Source organism: Leuresthes tenuis, unplaced genomic scaffold (assembly GCF_036924035.1).
Source record: "Leuresthes tenuis unplaced genomic scaffold, fLeuTen1.0.hap1 SCAF_19, whole genome shotgun sequence".
NCBI classification, from domain to species: Eukaryota; Metazoa; Chordata; class Actinopteri; order Atheriniformes; family Atherinopsidae; genus Leuresthes; species Leuresthes tenuis.
In genome coordinates, this window is record NW_027325373.1 from 18,435,495 (window position 1) to 18,454,039 (window position 18,545).

General features: G+C 40.0%; 1 protein-coding gene across 1 annotated transcript; it reads left to right on the forward strand.

Moving 5' to 3' along the window:
- Positions 1–420: 420 nt before the first annotated feature.
- lhx5 (LIM homeobox 5) lies at positions 421–17,126 on the forward strand. The gene is made up of 5 exons (XM_072371844.1): positions 421–1,012; positions 2,820–3,043; positions 3,910–4,187; positions 6,707–6,872; positions 15,208–17,126. Exons 1-5 carry the CDS (start codon positions 840–842, stop codon positions 15,555–15,557), a joined length of 1,191 nt encoding a protein of 396 aa, XP_072227945.1. The 5' UTR covers positions 421–839; the 3' UTR covers positions 15,558–17,126.
- The last annotated feature ends 1,419 nt before the right edge of the window (positions 17,127–18,545 follow it).

The following is an 18,545-nucleotide window of genomic DNA, read 5'->3' on the forward strand; positions in this document are numbered from 1 at the left end:
TGACAGCGCTGTTGATTTGGATTTGGACTTTCAGCAATATTATTATTATTATTATTTTAAAAAATGGATTATCACATTTAAGGAACTATACAAATTTCCCAAAAGGAGTCTGAGTGCCACAATCTAACCTGCAGGACATTCGCTGTCCTTATAAAGTCAGTGGTGTCTCCATGACCCACGGGTGAAACCCTCCACACACTTGCTGGCCTCTCTCAGCGTCACTAAAACTCCCCGTATCCACGGCCCAGGTATTTCTATGCTTCGGGTCCTGCTTGGAGGCTACAGCTATGAATGTGTAACCATAACAACTGCGCTCTGATTGGCTCATCTGGAACGGGAATTAACAAGGGCATCATCCAATCTGAGCTCAGGATGCGCTCAGCGCTGGCAAAACCTCGTGATAACCCAGGCACAGTGATGTGAAAGTAGCAACGTGAGGTGAGCCCGAAGGAAATAACTGGACCCAAAACAAAGCACAAGCGAGGGAGGAATAATTTGAAATAAAAACGTCTGAATGATGATATTTTAACAGTGTGTTTGAGAAAAGATGGCTGGTTTGTCCATTACGCAGTCCATCAGCTGGCGCAGCTGAAATCTCTCCTCCTCTCTTTTGGATTGTGGATTGTGACAAGCAGGACGACATCCAAACAGGACCAGGACTATAACGGTACCCGGGGATTGTCACTCTGCTACCTTTGAGCCAGAGGGACCTCCAGTTTTCGCCTGAAAGCACACATCCCGGAGCCAAGACGTTGTTCCGCGTAGACCCGGGTTGCCCCAGTCCGAGCAGCGCAGTCCGTGTGGGAAGGTCGGCACTCGGCGTCCTGCAGACCGGCAACATGATGGTTCACTGTGCCGGGTGCGAGCGGCCCATCCTGGACCGCTTCCTCCTCAACGTGCTGGACAGAGCCTGGCACGCCAAGTGCGTCCAGTGCTGCGAGTGCAACTGCAACCTCACCGAGAAGTGTTTCTCCCGGGACGGAAAGCTCTATTGCAAAATGGACTTTTTCAGGTAACAGAGTCTGGAGTCACAGCTCTTCCAAATGTTGCTCTAATTTCAGTGTTTAGAGCAAAATGCGCAATGATGGCTCAATTTAAGAGGAATATTTCTGTGTGTTAGAATGGATTTTTAAAAAACGTACAAATATATAAACTAACGTTCAGAATCAGCGTGCAGGGTTCAGGTCACAGGTTGAAACAGAACAAGCCGTCACTGACTTGAAAAAAGTAGAATAGATATCGAAATATGTCTGATAGTCTATCTTCCTACATTTATTAAAAATCAGTTTTTTAGTTCGCCTCTGTTGTTACATTTTTTTTTTTATATAGTGGCTCTATGGGCTGTCTGGCCTTTTGGGGTCACTACGTTAAAAAGAATGACATCAGATATTTAACATGAGTCTATATCCACGTGTTTTCGACGTTTAACATATTCTCATTTTTTTCCAGCTACAGTCAACACTTTTCAAACACCCAATAATCATTTCACAGTACCCAAAAAGTGTTGCAGATAATTGAGATATAGGTGAAGCCCTTGTTTGTCCCGCCGCACTCTCTTAGCATCATTTTCAGTTGTGCGTGTGCGTAATATTCTCCCAAATTGTCTAATGACATGTAAGACGTGTCAGCCTTTGTTGGGACGGGCTGTTACTGGCCTCACGCGGCCTTGGCCATCATATTACCGCAGGTCCCATCAAGCGGTGGAATTAAATGGCCAGCCATTAGTCAGGCGAAACAGTAATCACCCTAATGTGTCCATTTGTTGTGTAAGTAGAGTTGTGCCCTTTCGCTGGGGGAGGCTTGTCCGTGCATTTGAAAGGCAGATAGTGAAGCGATACCGTTGCAAATGGGGAGAAAAGCCTACATTAGTGTAAAAACAATGCTACGCAAAAAGAGTGCTTGCTCTCACCCAAAGGCTTAAGACCTCTCCCCCCCAATCCGAAAGGCCGAGTGAAAACACAGGTACTGTGTGAACTCCACATATCGGCTGAAGCTCTTTATAGCAACACAGGTGATAAATAACTGCAAGTTCCAGTCAAATCTCTCACTCGTTTAATCGCAAATTAAAAAAGAAGACCCCCACCTCTTTCTCTGCACTTTTCACTGATTCATCCTGTCAAATCAGGAGGAGACTTCTCCTCAATTTATTTGGGCTATTTGTGTATCAAACTGATGAGTCTTCCCAGTATTTAAGCGGGTGAATATGGATTAAGGGGAGATTTTCACGCTAAGATGCTCCTGCTCCGCTTAATCCTATAATATATCCTTGGCTACAATGTGTTGATTGTCACTAATACGTTTTGCGTGGGGTTATTGTCAGAGCGCCGCCATCAAAATTATGAGTTTCTTTTTATTCAGGTGCTCCCACCGACAGTATTAACACTTCCAGTCAAACAAAGGAAGAAGACGCACTTTTGTTTAGCCAATTATTTTGTTAGTTTATAACTGTATTAATGATGTATTTATTATTAAATGTTATAAATAAAACCAATTAATATACATATTTGATCTTATTTTATTTTATTTTGGGTGTAGGTGCGAAACTGGAATTGGTGCTCGGCCTTTTTATTTTTACCCTTCATAAACTTTTATTAACATTCATATATAGTTTGATAAAGGGCCTAATATATATATGTATATAAAACAACAAAAGTATAGTAAACATGGACCTAAAAGACAATACAGATCTTGATTAGATGATGGGTGTTATTCCGAACAGACCCAATAAAGACTGCAGTTATCATGAGGCCATCTCGCTTTTGCTTAAGAACAAAAATAAATAAATAAATCTGACTTATTTCTTTTCGTTTTTTATCCAGGAGGTTTGGCACAAAATGCGCGGGCTGTCTGCAGGGAATCTCTCCAAACGACTTGGTCCGCAAAGCCCGCAGCAAGGTGTTCCATCTGAACTGCTTCACCTGCATGGTGTGTAACAAGCAGCTGTCCACGGGAGAGGAGCTCTACGTGATAGACGAAAACAAGTTTGTGTGCAAAGAAGATTACTTGAGCTCCGGGGCCATTAAGGAAGTCAACCTCAACTCAGGTGAGCAAAGCGTCAAAAAGGCCTGTGCGTATTTTCCATTAGAAACATTATTTAAGACCACGTTACTGGTCTGATATTAACCAAATGTGACGCTGATCGTTATCAAACTACGTATCTGAAGAATAAAACCGCAATCAGCCTTCTAAAGCGCATGGCCAAAACAGGGAGGATGGTTTTAAGTGCTCCAGTGTTTGGTTTTTGTGGAGCGTTTTCAGTAGTCCTTGGAGAGCATTTCCAAACAACCTTGTTGGTTGAATTGTTTCAATATTTACCTCCACAGAACAATAGCTTTCTGTTATTGTGCGCCGGGTCCACAGGGGATGAATGTCAGTCTGGCGTGTGTGCCGCTCCTCTTTCCCGCTGCCTGTTCATCTTTAGAAAAAACTCAGGACAGCAGCCACACTCCACAACCCGTGAGCCAAAGGTGCCATGCGCGCTCCCTTGTCTTATCTTAATTTATATGTAAAAATCGCACCTGTGCATTTATAGCATTAGATCTATTTGTAACCAGGTGGTGATCTTTGTCTTTTTTTTTAGTGAGAAAATATTTGCTCCTGTTTGAACTTTTTTGTTATTCCAGACTATTTTACAATAAAAACTAACAAACTAAAAAAGTGAAATATGTTTGAAAGCAAAATAAAGAAGCTCAAAATAGATCTTAGTCGAAAAAAATAAGCGGAAAACTTTTAACCAAGTGTCTCTTTTTTCCACAATTTATTTTTTAATCCCGCATTTTTGACGCGCAGTGGTGTTAGTGTTTCATCTCCTGGCCTAATTAAAACAGCCCCCTCCCTCTCTTCCTCCCTCCTTGACATTTCGGATCGTGACCTTCCTTCTTGTTTGTTTTTTCCCTTCCTGGTCCCCAGTGTCGTCGTGTACAGATAGGAGTTTATCGCCGGATCTGCCGGACCCAATACAGGACGACATAAAAGAGACGGACAATTCAACGTCCTCAGATAAGGAAACGAACAATATTGAGAACGAGGAGCAGAACTCTGGGGCCAAAAGGCGGGGGCCTCGGACCACCATCAAGGCCAAGCAGCTGGAAACGTTAAAGGCGGCTTTTGTCGCCACGCCGAAACCAACCCGGCACATCCGAGAACAGCTGGCCCAGGAAACGGGACTTAACATGCGAGTCATCCAGGTAGGAGCGGGTTTTTCCAAAAAAAAATGTTTGTTTTGTTTTTGAAGCACTAAAACAGGCTATGGACTCTCAGGTGGGGGAGGATCCTTCGAGACAAAGACAAATTAGAGACAAATGACGGATTGTAAATCAGTGAAATTACCTTTTAATTTTACTGAAACGCGCAGGACACCTAATTGAAAGCCTCATTATCTGTAAGAGAAATGTCAAAACATGATATGGACCATTAGCAGGGTATAGATCTAAATGTACAGCCTGCACAACATGTGAAATGTTTCTTTACATAACATGGACATATTTAGATATAAATATAATAAAAAAAATAAAGATAATCCTAATAATGGCAGTTACTCATACACTTGGAAACAATGTGTTGCCTGATATGAGTTTTATATTTGTACATAACGTTGGAATTCAGGGGTTTTAGATTTATTGGCTAAAATAGATATATCACAGTCTTTAAAAAGACACATTCTTACATCATTTGATGTTTTTTATTTAATACAGAATTCTCAAAGACTTTAATAAAACTGCATCCCATTTTGCCTTGAGCTATAAATGCATCAATTTATTCTTTGACTTTAAAATAATCCAATTTATTGAGGCCTTGATAATGATCAATATGCTTACTGAAAGGCAGCATTTATTTGGGAATTTACGCACAGTGCATAGCCATGAAAATTAGAGAAAACTTGTTTTTTTTTTGTTGTTTTTAAAATAACAAGTGCACGCTGCTTTCTGTCTGCCTTTTCATCCTCAAACCCACACAAACACGCGCATGAGTCGGGTGTCTGGGTGCAGACCGTGTCAGGATGATTAGCACCATCTCTGCCAACTGTGATGTGGCTTTTTGTGCACTCACTGTAATTATCGCTGATTTCACAGATTTACATACCACCCTCCCCTTTCCCACCTCTCCGCTCTTACTCACTTGCAGCCTGTTTCCACTGCATCTCCACGGCCTCGTCTGTATCATACACCGTAGGCAATTTGGCATGTTTGTGTGTGCGCGTGTGAGAGAGCCCAACCATTCAATCAGTCAGCAAACCAGTCAATAAGTCAGTCTGTCTGTCTGTCTGTCTGTCTGTCCCTCCACCTCCTTGTGTATTGCTCGGAGCCAAAATGGAGGCTCTGTTTCGTCATCTTCCTCCTCGTTCAGTGTGTGTTAAATACCACAGCTCTCAACGCGGGGAGCCCTGTGAGCCACGCTGCTTCTCCACCATGTGTATGTAATCCCTAAGCAACGCTCTCTCAAGGGAAGCGAGAGCATTTCCATAAAAATGTACCCTACAGTTAGACGATTGTTCTCAATAAGCAGGTGTTGCCTTTGCCGCTGGAGCACAGAGAGCAGAGCCTAAGTGGTTTTGGGTGTTTTTTTCCCCTCTTCCCCTGTGTGTGTGTGTGTGTTTTTGTTAATCTGCAGCACAGTGGGATTCTGCCTCTGGTGTAGCCTAGCATGGTGCGAACATACATCATTATGCAGCAGTGATGCAAAGGCGAAACACGATGCGTTATGTGCTTACAATGCAAAGACATTCCTCCATATGGTGTGCAGTTTTGCAAATTTGAAAAACCCCTTTGTTCCTTTTCAAAGAAAGTTTATTTAATCATATTCCCATTTAAAGCTTCATTTGTTTATTTTAACTTGCAGCGAGGTGCATGGAGGTGCGTATGGGTGCACTATTATGCTTCTTTGCTATTCATTTTATTTGTGTAAGAAGAAAATGACTGAAACTTCCATGATTGAAATGTGCAGCAGAAAGCGTTTTATCTGGTAATCATTCTCTCCTCATCTTTGGTCTTTTTCTAATTTCTTTGCTCTTTTGTGCTCTCCACATACAACATTTCACCACCAAAATACAAGAAGTCCATGTGGAAATACCTATTTGATTGTGCCTACTTCATTTTGGTATTACAATGGAAAAAGATCCTCTAAGAAAAGCAAATCATTTTAATACTCGCTTGTTTTTGGGTTTTCTTTGCATTTCAGGTGCTTTAAAACTTTTTTTGGGTGAGCCATTTAAAAGCCAATATTCAAGAATTTACATATCAATGAACATGAATCAAGTGTTGATCACAAATAATAGTCATACATACAGCCGAGAATGGATGCCAAGGTAACCGAGCATCTGGGTTCCAGCAGGCCAGGAGCAAGTACTTCTGTTTTTTAAAAAAAAGAATAGTTTGAAGTTCTTGAATAAAAGCCTTTAAAGGAAGCCAAAAACTTGATTCACTGGCTAAATTTCAAGGCTGCTGTGAAATGAGGTTTTCTGCATTAACTCTGCAAAAGAGCATAAAATGAGATAGATGAGTGAAACGGCCTGAAACGATGTGTTGAGCCTGTTGCGCTTCATTCAGTTTTTGTGCAGCTGAATCTGGTGGTGACTGTGATTAGACTGTGAACCTAACTGCCACGTGATGTGGTCACAGAGAGAAAGCAGCGATTGTTGAAAAAAATGAGGATCAGAGTCGAGATAAAAACTTAAACCTGATCGGCACTGCTCTCTGCTTCGTCTCAGGTTTGGTTTCAGAACAGAAGATCCAAAGAACGACGAATGAAGCAGCTGAGTGCTCTGGGGGCCCGACGTCACGCCTTCTTTAGGGGCCCGAGGAGGATGAGGCCTCTAGGAGGCAGGCTGGAGGATGCAGACATTTTAGGACCCGGAGCTTACGGCTACTACGGAGGTAAGGAATTAATTCTGTGACAAAACATGCAGTGTTAATGTAGATTTAGCAGAGGCTCCTGCTGTGTCGGTGAAGATTACATATTGCCTAGCCTGTTGCCTTTTGAAATATTAATGTGCTATACAGGGTACTTTTATGTTCAGCAAGCATAACTCATGTCTTTGTCTCACAATCATTTCAAGTGTTCAAAACTGCAATTCAAGACATGAAGGTTATACATGTGCTGCTGATGTAACGCCAGTGTAGTTTATTTTGAACATTAGGGGTCACATATCTTTAAGCTACTCATCTTTTATTCAATTATATCACACAAGACCTTGATCTAACTGTAACCACAGGCATTATTCAGGCAGTTCGTATATAACTTTAAACAAATTAAAAGACTTTTGTAGTCTGATCCAGTTTATATCAGTGTTTACAAAGAAATGTCAAACGGCAACCATATGAGAATTTATGACATAGGACTAAATGTATGCTAGTCTGACATTTTGTAAAGAAATCTAGTTAAAAAAACGCAATATGATGGCAAGTGTAACCATCACCCGTCAACCTTCATGTGCCTATTAAATTCTGTGGAAGATGAAGCACATCGTTCTCCTTCTAATCAGTTGCTAATTTGTTCCTCAAAATATGACTGCAGGGTCACCAAGAAACTATTGAGGTAAAAAAGGATAACAATGTCAGAAAAGAAGTGTGAGCTTGAAACAAAACGGAGGTGTAATTAGTGTTGGAAAACCTGCAATAACAAATATCAGACAGCTTAAGTTTGGAAAAATAAGCTTTTTGTTGATGTTTTCTCTTTCCAAACTGTTTACAGCTTCATACCAAAGTGTAATTTTACACTGTGTTGTAACCTTGACAGTCAATGCTCTGTGAAACAATGCACGAGGGCACCAGTATTTAAAATCATATTTTTGGCTGGTTTAGAGGTGGTGAAAACACACAGTAGAGTCTTTAGTGTTGCATTTATTCACTGACCACAAGCTTGGAGCTTGAAAACAAGTAACATTGTTCCTGGGTCACACATTACGAAGTGTTAATTTCACAGAAGGCTTGAGTTCATAATTGTGCTGTTTGAAAGAACACCGTTTGAGTCACTGTTTTATTTCATTTGGCCTCTATTTCTGCAAATTTTTCATCTACGAAAAGGTCAAAATACAAAAATGCATAGACAACAACTGCAACGATTATCCAACTATCCACTCGCATAGTTTTCTTCCCCTAATATAATGAAGCCTGTGACATTACAGATTCAAGAAAAGACGGAAAATAAAACACGAAAAAAAGCACACAATGGCTACTTGCGACAGATACGATGTATCACATTTGCTTCCAATTTTAGTAATACTCAAGTGCAGACAAAACTCTTTGAGAGTTTATATTCAGTGTACAGCTCTTGATGCGTGTGATAAAGGGCTATCACATTTTTATAATATTATGCTTATAGTGGGTCTATCTTTCTCTGAATGCAGAATCTGCATTAGATTTCTAATTCAGGATGTCACTGTAGGTGCTTCATCTTGATCTCTGCTAAATTGTAATGTGGAGGGTTATCTTCTTTAGCATCCTCTTCAAATATTTCTGTCAGTGGAGATTGGATACTTACATAGTTTGGAACTGTTGCAGAAAATTTGAATCAGGGTTCAGCTTTTATTCTCATTATGATTGAGAAATTATTCCTATTGGGTAAACTTAGTGTAGGAAGATGCCACCTCTGACGCTTGTTTATTTTTTTGCCATGAGTTTTTCTAATTTCTTACTATGAAGTAGCATCCCAACCAATCATCTTTTTCATTTTTATAATTTTTCTATGGCTAGAATGTATTTTATTGCTTTTCTTTCTTTCGTGAGGACAATGAAAGGTTAAACGGCGAAGCTTTCATGCAAGAGATGAGGTGTAATTGGTTTGTTGTTCTCCACATGTGAAAATAAATTACAGATTTAATGATATGCTGTTTTCAGATAGAATCTCCAGGTGGTATAATAGTGCCTTCAAATGATATCCCATAGACGAAGACTGCTGTTGAGGACCATTTTACAAAAATTTGTATTATGTGTTGAGATAAAATGATTTTGAGACAAATGCAAGTCAGCAGGACGATAACACATCAGCCCTACACTGAACTGAACGGCAGGAATAAAGCAGATGCACCTGTCATGTATATCAGTGGTTTGCTTTTGATGGACACTGCAAGCGCTGTGGTCTCTCTACAGCTCCTGCATATCTACCTGAGGGGCCTTGGCATTGAGGATACAATAAACTGGAGTCGTCAAGGCTGCGAGGAAGGGAATGGGAGGGGAAAACAGAGGACAAAACCTCCATCCCTCGCTCACATCTCTCTTGCTTTCTTCGCGCGTTACTTTTCACACCCTTTTGTGCCGCAAAGGCACAGACCAGCTTGCTCGCCTTTATCTGAGCTCCCTTCCTCCCTACGTGCCTCTGCTGCTGTTTAGAGTGAGGAATGCCTGTGTGTGGTATGATGCGTCTGCATGTGTGTAATTATAGTTTGCAGAGCTAACACTCCCCTCAACACCCACCCTCGTCTCACTTTCTCTCTCTCACACACACACACGTATAAACACACCACAAGACAAACTTGTTATTTATTCTCAAGGTCGGCCAAACTAGCACGGGTCTGCTTGTGAGATCAAATGATTAGCATGTTTCGGAAAGTCATGCCACCCCTTATTGTTTCCCTTGGTAGAAAGCCACACAAAAGCCATGTGAGACAGCAAATACATATAGTTGTTGTAATCAGGCAACAGATTTCTTGATATCTAACCTGTTAGTTCCTGATCCTCCCTGTTTAGACCGAATGGCAGTGAGAGGAACATATGGTGGGAGCGGAAAAATGCTCGTGCAACATCTGGGGCACTGGGATAAAGTCTGCCACTGATCTCAGCTCAAGGTGCTGCTGAAACAGAATGGGTTTAATCTAATTATAGAGTTTTGTAGGTTTGTAATTGTTAATGAATGCCAAGTAACTGCCTACATCTGGAGTGCTTTCACATGGGAGAGTTTAAGAGAATATCCCAGTGAGTATTTTCAGCCCAGTCTCACAGGAAATGTGCATACATACATGCATGCAGTGTCACAATCCATGGCTGTAAATTGTGAAATGGTTGTTTTCTGAAAGGTTGCGATTGTGTGACATGACGGGAATCGACAGGCACCAATATAATAATGTTTACTTTAACCTTTTATATATATATATACATTTATTTTTCACAGTCTAATCTTGAATATTAATTCTAACCAGAGCATGGTAGTAGTAGGGAAGTAGAAAAGTGCAATGACTGTTGAAAAGATTGTGCAGGGCATCAGTGATTTCTTCACAAAGGTCCGTGGATTAGTACCAATCTTCTTAAGGACATTTGAACCCATGTAAACACTTGTAACACGTGAAAAGTCAACATCATCATGTAGGAACGTGTGGAGAGCAGGATATCAGTGTGTTGATAAATCATAACTCAAGCTGTGAAACAGAAGGGATAAAGGATGTAAAAAAATTGTTACAAGTGAAAAGATGTCCAGAATAGCATCAAAAGTGAATGTTTTTTTGTTTTGTTTTTTACCGTCTTTCACCTTTAAAGATGCTGATTTAGCATTCGTATTTAACCATCTGCAATAAGAAAAGTAATTAGATCCAAATGCGGATCAAACTTCCTATTTGTTGGTGCCCCTCATAACCTCAGCTACAAAGCCAGCTTGTAGCTAAAATACCAAAAGTCTTCATAGCTGTAGTAAATGGGATGCTCTGACTTCGGAGTTGTTGAAGTGTTAGAACAGTTTAGTAATATGTACAAACTTTCCCATTACAATGTTTTTCAAGTTTCATATTAGCAGCACACAACTGATGGACTTCTACATTTAAACAATATTGTATGAAACATTAAATGCCTTCAAATGACACCGTCGCTGAGCACATTTAGTCTATAGTGAACTATGGCTTTATAAAAACACCTGAGTAAATGATAAAAATGATTAAACTTTGTACAACTTTGGATTTTGTGATGTGACACAGTGATGTAGTGATCCGTGTATTCAAAAGAGTAAGCAAAAAAGTTTGAAATGTTCAGCCCTCATATCAGTAAATCAGCAGCTGGTTTTCCACTGGTGTTGTTGATTTGAATTTAGAAGTTGCCACTTCAAAATGATGAATAAAAAAAAATCCCTAATGTGCACAAAATTGAAATACTTGCTCGAGGTGTTGTTTTTGTTCTTATTTTGAGGAAGCCTTGATGCACTTTTTGAGGATTAGAAACAACTTTATGAATTGTGTTTTAATTGACCAAGTTTTGAATTAAATGACTCATTGTTTCTGGTCTTCGCCGAGGAACCATTAAACTCACTTGACTGACTCCAAGATATGATATAAAACCCCAAACATTTCCAGATATTTAAGTGAATACAGAAGCTTTCTCCATTTTCCTTTTCTGGATGTCCACAGCAGTTTAGAGAAACTACTTCCTCGACTGAATTACATTAAATCGCAAACATAGCCTGCGCTACCATCCTCTGGCAACACTAGACAGCCAATTTATTTAGCTTAAAACTATCCAATGGAAACACATCTTATTCATATTCTTTTTAGATTAGTTTAGCTACTGAATTGAAACTCGACTATTGTCCACTTCTGTGAGACTATGGCTGATTTGAAAGCACATATAGCAGTTTTTGAGTGTAAGAGCTCATTTAGTGGACGAAGATTTATTTAACATTCATTCCCTGTCTCTAGAGTTGTGTTAAATAACTGACTTAGGAGGCAGAGCTGTCTTGTGAGGCATCCAGATTCCTGTGAGATCAAAGTCACATGAGAATTATTCTTGCCAAGCTCAGAGGTGTTGTTTTGGTGCCCTACAGATGGCTTTCAAATATAGCAGTCAACAATGGTGGATCCCTAAAACATTAGCAGAGATACTTACAGTGTCAGTTATACTAGAACTGGTGCTCAGTGTTTTCACTGTTCTCCTTTAACATGAGTTTGATTTGACTTACTGGCTCCACTCTGTTGATCTGATTGGTTGAAGCAAACACATGATAGATGGTGGTAGACAGCTGCCATTTTCCAAGTAGATTCCTACAACTGCTTTCTAGCCGGTGCTGTGTAGCCATTGGGTGTGAGAGGTTGGGGGTATAGTGAGTTTGGTGACTAATTGCAGGGTTGGTTTGCTCATGATGTCAATCTAGCTGCTTACATTGCAGCTCCACCACCATCATTCATGTGTGTCAGTGTGCCTGAATCAGAAATGAAGAAAAATGCTTTGAAAAACCACACAACAGCAACTTATGCTGAAACCAGCTCTGGAGCTGCTTCCGTTCTGAGATAAGAGATCAACACATATAAAAACACTAAGTCCCAATAAATCATTTCTCTCAAAAAATAAAAAATGAATAACATTGGTGCGTGGACAGTGAGAGAGACTCTCTTCGACTCCAACTGGAGTCAAAGACTGACTATGCTTTTTGACTTTCACACAGAAGCATCTTTATAGGAGATGTCTCAGTCAAAGGGAATGCTTACGTAGCGTAAAACAGAGACTGATTACACTAAAGCATGTTCCTGCTGACTTTTCAAGATTTGGATCCAACATTAATTACTTTTACCCGTCAAAATCATTACTGAAATGTAGAAGATTCCTATGCCTTTGAGTGTGCTGTATGATTAAGTGACATCTACTCCTCTTTTCATATCCACATATATTTTAGAAAATGTTTTAAAAATTAATGGAAATTGCTGACAAAGTGTCGACGGACTGGTTTGAATCACTTTTATGTTTGTTCATCTGGCCTTATTAAATCTGACAGAATAAGACTAAAAGTTTCTCACAAACTTGTGCTTTAATTTTGTGACAGTTATATTGATCAGCTTATAAATGTATGCATTTACATTCTCAGCTGTCAGCATTCAGTTTTTTCATCTTTCGTTACTGCTTTGGTTGCAGCAGCTGTTTTACTTTTCAGTCTAAAATTATAGATTAAGATTGGTCAACTGCTGCTAACTCCACCTGTTTTACATGAGCATGCACATATCTGGAGTCCATAAACCTGGGTTGACATACCGAGTTGATAATCAGCGTTGTAGTGCTGCATCTCTATTGTTGGGGTTAGTTAAGTCAGATCACCAAACGATACCATGGATATCTTGAACCTGCTTCACAGTACGTGCCCCTGGCAACGTATTATTTACCATGTTAGTTCTCTTTTCATTGAACTGATACCTAAATCACCACTGTGACAACATAGATATGTACAGATGGAAACAAAAAGAAAGAAAGAAAAAAAAACAAACAAATTGACTTATAGGGGTCTGATGGGTTGATTTTTTTTTTGTTTTGCCTGTTGACAGAGCTTTTGTCAGTCTTTGTGCGAAGCAAGCTGTATCCTGGCTTTATAGCATCACGTTAATCAGACACATATGAGCATGGTGTTATAAGCATGGTCTTAAAACACCTTCCTGTCCTCATATCTATGCACACAAATCATGAAAATGGATTAAAAAAAATAATAATCAAGCGTCGCTATGGAAATTGCAGAATTATCCATTTTCTTTTATAAAGAATGGTTGGGTGTATCCTATGCTAATGGAGATCTTAAAGCTCCTTTTCTTTGCAGTAGGAGAATTCAAACAGCTGTTATCATCGCTACTGCTAAGATGTGTCTGAGTCATTTCACTCAGTTAGGAGGGTTCCTGAGCAAAATAAACTATTCAGCGAGAAAAAAACCCAACAACAAGGTTTTGAGGTAAACTTTGTCTTAGATATCTGTGTGTACCTCGCAGTTAATGAGGTGAATAAAATTTCAATTATCGGTGATAGCAGTGTTGAAAAGTTACGTTCCAGCAGCAACATAATGTCCTTTGAGGAGCAAGATCTCTCAACTGAGCTAGAAATGAAGACAAAACCAGAAGACATCAAATGTTAGCTGGAGCCTCAAATAAGGCATAAACCTGCCAGTCAGTGTCACAGGTTAGCCACAAAATGTGCTAATCCAAATGTGTTTCGGAGGATTTTCCATGAAAGCAACACTTTTTTGAGTGGATTCTGTTATTAATGTGTCAGCCTTTCCTGCAGTCGTTTAAAGTGAACGCCAGGAGAAAGCTGGATGTTGAGGAATTTCAGACAGTTCACAGAAATACTGCAGAGGAAGAAAGTTTTAGACCTGAATATGTTGCAGTGGATGTAGTTTAAGAGCTGTTTAATTGATCAAGCCGAGTCTTTGACGCTGACTGAAACTCTGACTGTTAGATAATAAGTCTGCACAGACATTTATGGCCATCAGAGGTTTAATCTTATGTTCGGTGATCCTCTGGCTTTACCAAGAATGCCACAATGATGGACAACATCTCTGTTTTTTAGTTGAATTCACACCATGAAAGTTTGATTTACAGACTATTAAATCTTTATTTCATGCATGTTACAGATTTGTGTGTGAATTTCTGTCTTCACCACTGTACTTCTTGATGATTTTCTCACATATAAGCAGACATAATGTGCTTTGGCATGCATACTTTCTTATCTTGTGATGCTGCAACATTGGTATCAATGTAAAAATAGGAATAGGATGGTGGAATAAATCTCCCACATCTTATTTGACATATGTGTAAGCTGCACTGATGGTGCACAAGAAAATTAGAAACAGCAAAATGATTTAGAAATAAAAACGAATGAAAAAGATGGAGCTACTGAAGGCGCCACGAAGTGGACAATACTGTGGAGAGCGGTTCTAACGATTCTTAGAGAGAGTTTGGTTTATAACACAGTAAGTTTTCAGGCTATAAAGACACGTCTAAAAATGAAAAGATACAAGTCTGTGTTTAATTAGAAAATAATCAGATTATTCAGCGCTTACAGTGTTTGCAGCCTCAGCTGGATTAAATGCTGAAAATAGAGTGGAGTGATCTGTGTAGAAAATAGGCACAGCTCAGTGAGGCAGAGGCGAGAGATGGTGCTGGAAGCTGCATCAGACGTGACAGAGAGATACAGTCGACAGGACCTGGCAGGGATGCAGAGGAGGCTGGAATCCCATTTTGGAATTTCTCATCCAAATCCAGGAGTTTCAGCAGGGGAATCCATCGAGGTGCATGCATGGCTGCGAGCCGAATGAGAGTGGGAGATGAATGCACTGTGTAAAAGGCGAGAGAACTGAGGTGGAGAGGTGTGGAGTTGTTTATACACTCAAATGAGGCTGTTGGAGACCGGTTGGGTGGAAATTGGACATGATCAATTTCACCACTTAGATAGGGGTGGAGCTGTATGTAAAACTGCTCATACTGCACTGGGAAGCTGTGAATGTTTTATGTATCTTAAGTCTTTTTTTCCTGTCCCTCCACAGAATACCAAGGTGACTATTATGGACCAGGGAGTAACTATGACTTCTTCCCCCATGGCCCTCCATCCTCACAGGCTCAGTCTCCAGCTGAGTCCCCTTACATCCTTGGCTCAGGGCCCGGAGCCATGGAGGGATCAGGCCACCACCCGTCAGATGACCAAAGGTTCACGGACATGATCTCTCACGCAGAAACCCCAAGTCCTGAGCCGGGCTTACCGAGTTCTCTCCAGCCTGTCCCAGGAGACGCATACGGGGGTGGACCCAGTCCTCCTTTCTCCTTGGCCAGTAATTCCAGCTACAGCGCTCCGATGTCCCACCAGGGCCAAGAGATGGGAGAAACCACCGCCTGGTAAAAGGACAAAACACAGGGACCATTCCTGGGCTGAATGTCAGCCCAGCTAATTCAGGAGATGAATCAAAAAATAAAAAATAAAAAATACATTGTGAGAGGGAAAAATATAGCTAAAATTTCTACAGAGAACTTTTTAAAATCATGGACTGATTTTCACAATTGAGAAACTGATAGACGCAGAATTCAAGGTGGAGATAGCTCGCAAGTAAAAGTAACCCTGCTGCCTGGGAGAGTCTCCAAAGCATATCCCCTCCCAGATTACTGGACTTAGACAGAAAAAAGAAAAAAGAACTTAAAAAAAAAGAGAGAGATTTCATCCAGCAAAAATGCTTCTCACCTTCCCCTTGATGTTAACAAAGGTATCGTCTAATGCTCTAAGAACATCTTAGAAACACCAAAGGGGACATGTCTAGCTTTCTTAATTTCTCACCACATTTGCTTCAAGGCAATATTAGTTTTCACTGTGTTGCTGTTATTGCTAAGTTTCCACTCAAAAAAGGTTTTGGACACATGCTTTAATATTCATATATTCTGTTGCAGTTCAGGCAATGTGTGTTTAATCTCCTTTAAAACATTGTCCCATGTAGGACAATATGTCAAATCAAATGCTGCCGTTTGACATACACACACTGACTTTCCCTTGCACACATCCCAGCTCCCTTATTGCACAAAAAGAGTTCTTGATCATCGCTTGAAAGAAGGATGTCTATACCATTATTCAAAAGCCGAACACAATTATACCGACACTTGTACCCTCCCACACACGCACAGACACACACACACACACACGTATCTCACACCCATCGAGGCAGCCCTGATAGTTCCGCTCCGTTCACTGCTTCACCTGACCTTCCTTTTGTCACTGTCCCTTTAAAAAAAACATGTTTTAATGGAAATTATTTTCAAAAGAACATTGAACCCATAATGGAGAATGTCCTTCAACAGCTGAGGTCTCCTTCCTCTAAAGACCGAAAACAAAAGAGGGGGCAGACAACATCTGTGACATTACCACTGCCTGCTCTGAAGCACTCATCGCCATCTAGTGGCCACGTTTTTAAAGCACACAGGATTCAAATCAGGCTCAGAGCAGCAGAATCCGGCTGTGTGCTCATGAACATCTTGTATGTCAGAGGACAAATTCTGTGAATTTTTTCTTTCCTCTTTGCAAACAGTTCAGGGCCAAGCATCGTCAGGGGTGCTGTTTGAAAAGTCAGCCTTTGTGGAGAGAAATTAAACAGTTCACATCTCATAATTCCCAACGTTTCAACTCTTTCAGCGCCGTCTCATCTCACACAACACGTCTTACACAAAGCATACCTTACACTTGTGACACTGTTTGTCCACAGTGAGTTAGCTCTAATTGAAATATTGTTTTGAGAGGATTTGTGTTTCCTTTGGACATTGTACAAGATCTAGAAAGAATGTGTCTTATCTCTAACGTACCCAGATATTCTTGGATACAAACGTGTGAATGTGCGTGCATGTGTGGGTGCTTGCGTGTGAATGCTTGCTCATGTGCGCGTGGATTTAAAAAGTCGAAAGGGGCAAGGCTGTATAATTTCTATGTAAATAGCACTGGTAATAAAACCTCTCTTACAACTAGAAGATCTGGGTTTTTTTTGTTCAGTATCATCACATTGCTTCTCCTCTGTTTTCATCAGTTTTTCATAAGCGAAAGTAAATGAGCACTGTTGTGTGGAACACTGATTTTATGAGAGCTGCACTTTTCCTCAACGTTACAATTTGTTTCAGAGGAAATATTGCACAATTTACTTAACTATAATCTATTTAACATTTACTTTGCTAATTAAGCTTTTAAGAAAAAAGATAATAAGCTTGTAAAATATGATGCATTACTATAAAACTAACCACCCAATGCGGTGGGAGGTCATTTAGATAAGTCCTTAGCAACCAGCTGTAACACATAAATGCTGAGTACTACTCTTAAATGAAGCAAATTTTACTAAAGGTAAATGGACTATAACATGACTTTGTTGAAATTGATTGAACCAGATTTTTTTAGACTCATTCATGAGCTAAAACTTCTTAGTTTTTGTGTATTTTAGAAAACACACTTAAATATCTGTTCCACACAAAAATGAGGAATCTATTTTTTAATTTCTTACTATTTATTTTTCTACATTAGCCTCCGTGGAGCTACAAATGTTTTCAGTGCAGTGCGGTTTGGTTTGTACAACCACTACTGAGTGAAAATTCATAAAACAAGAATCACTGAAAAAAAAAAGGACATTTCATTTGGATTATTTTGACTAATGCGCAGTTTAACAAGCTGAGAACAAAAACATTTGATCAGTTCAGAATGTGAACAAACAGCTGCACATCGCAGCTTCCAGTAGATACAAAACAACATTTATATTCACACAGAGTCATGTTTTCTGGCGAATATAAGATGAATATTGACTCCTCTCTTTGCTTTGTATCTGCGCTTCATCTCTATTCCTGAGGGAAATATCCAGCTCCAGCCCTGCCTCAGAAGAAAACACGTAATTGGTATGTTTGTCCATAAGTCCGAACATAGTAGTGTCCCAAAAGAGGCACAGAAATTGTGGGATTGAAATGTTTTACTTTGCCTGTTGTTTTGTACAGACCAGTGTTCAAGGCTGCCAATCTGGAGCTTAATCTTTACACCCATGACACTAAAAGACACAACTAACAGTGAAATTCAAAAGTCATTAGGTTGGTTTGGATGGGGTTGAAACCCAATTCTCTGCTGTGACAGCATGCGGTGTGGTATAACCTCCTTCCTACTCATAAACATGTTTGAACACGTAATAGTTCTGTAATATCACATTGTTAATGTCATGTAATGCATTTGAGCTTTGAAAGTGAACTTTTTTTTTTTACATTTTTTGAGTCTTTATTGTAAAACTGCCCCATTTGGCATTGTGGTAACAGAGCTATTTCATATCCAGGCGCAAGACTGCATTGCGAGCTCTCAACCAACTTGTTACCAATTTGTCCATCTGTT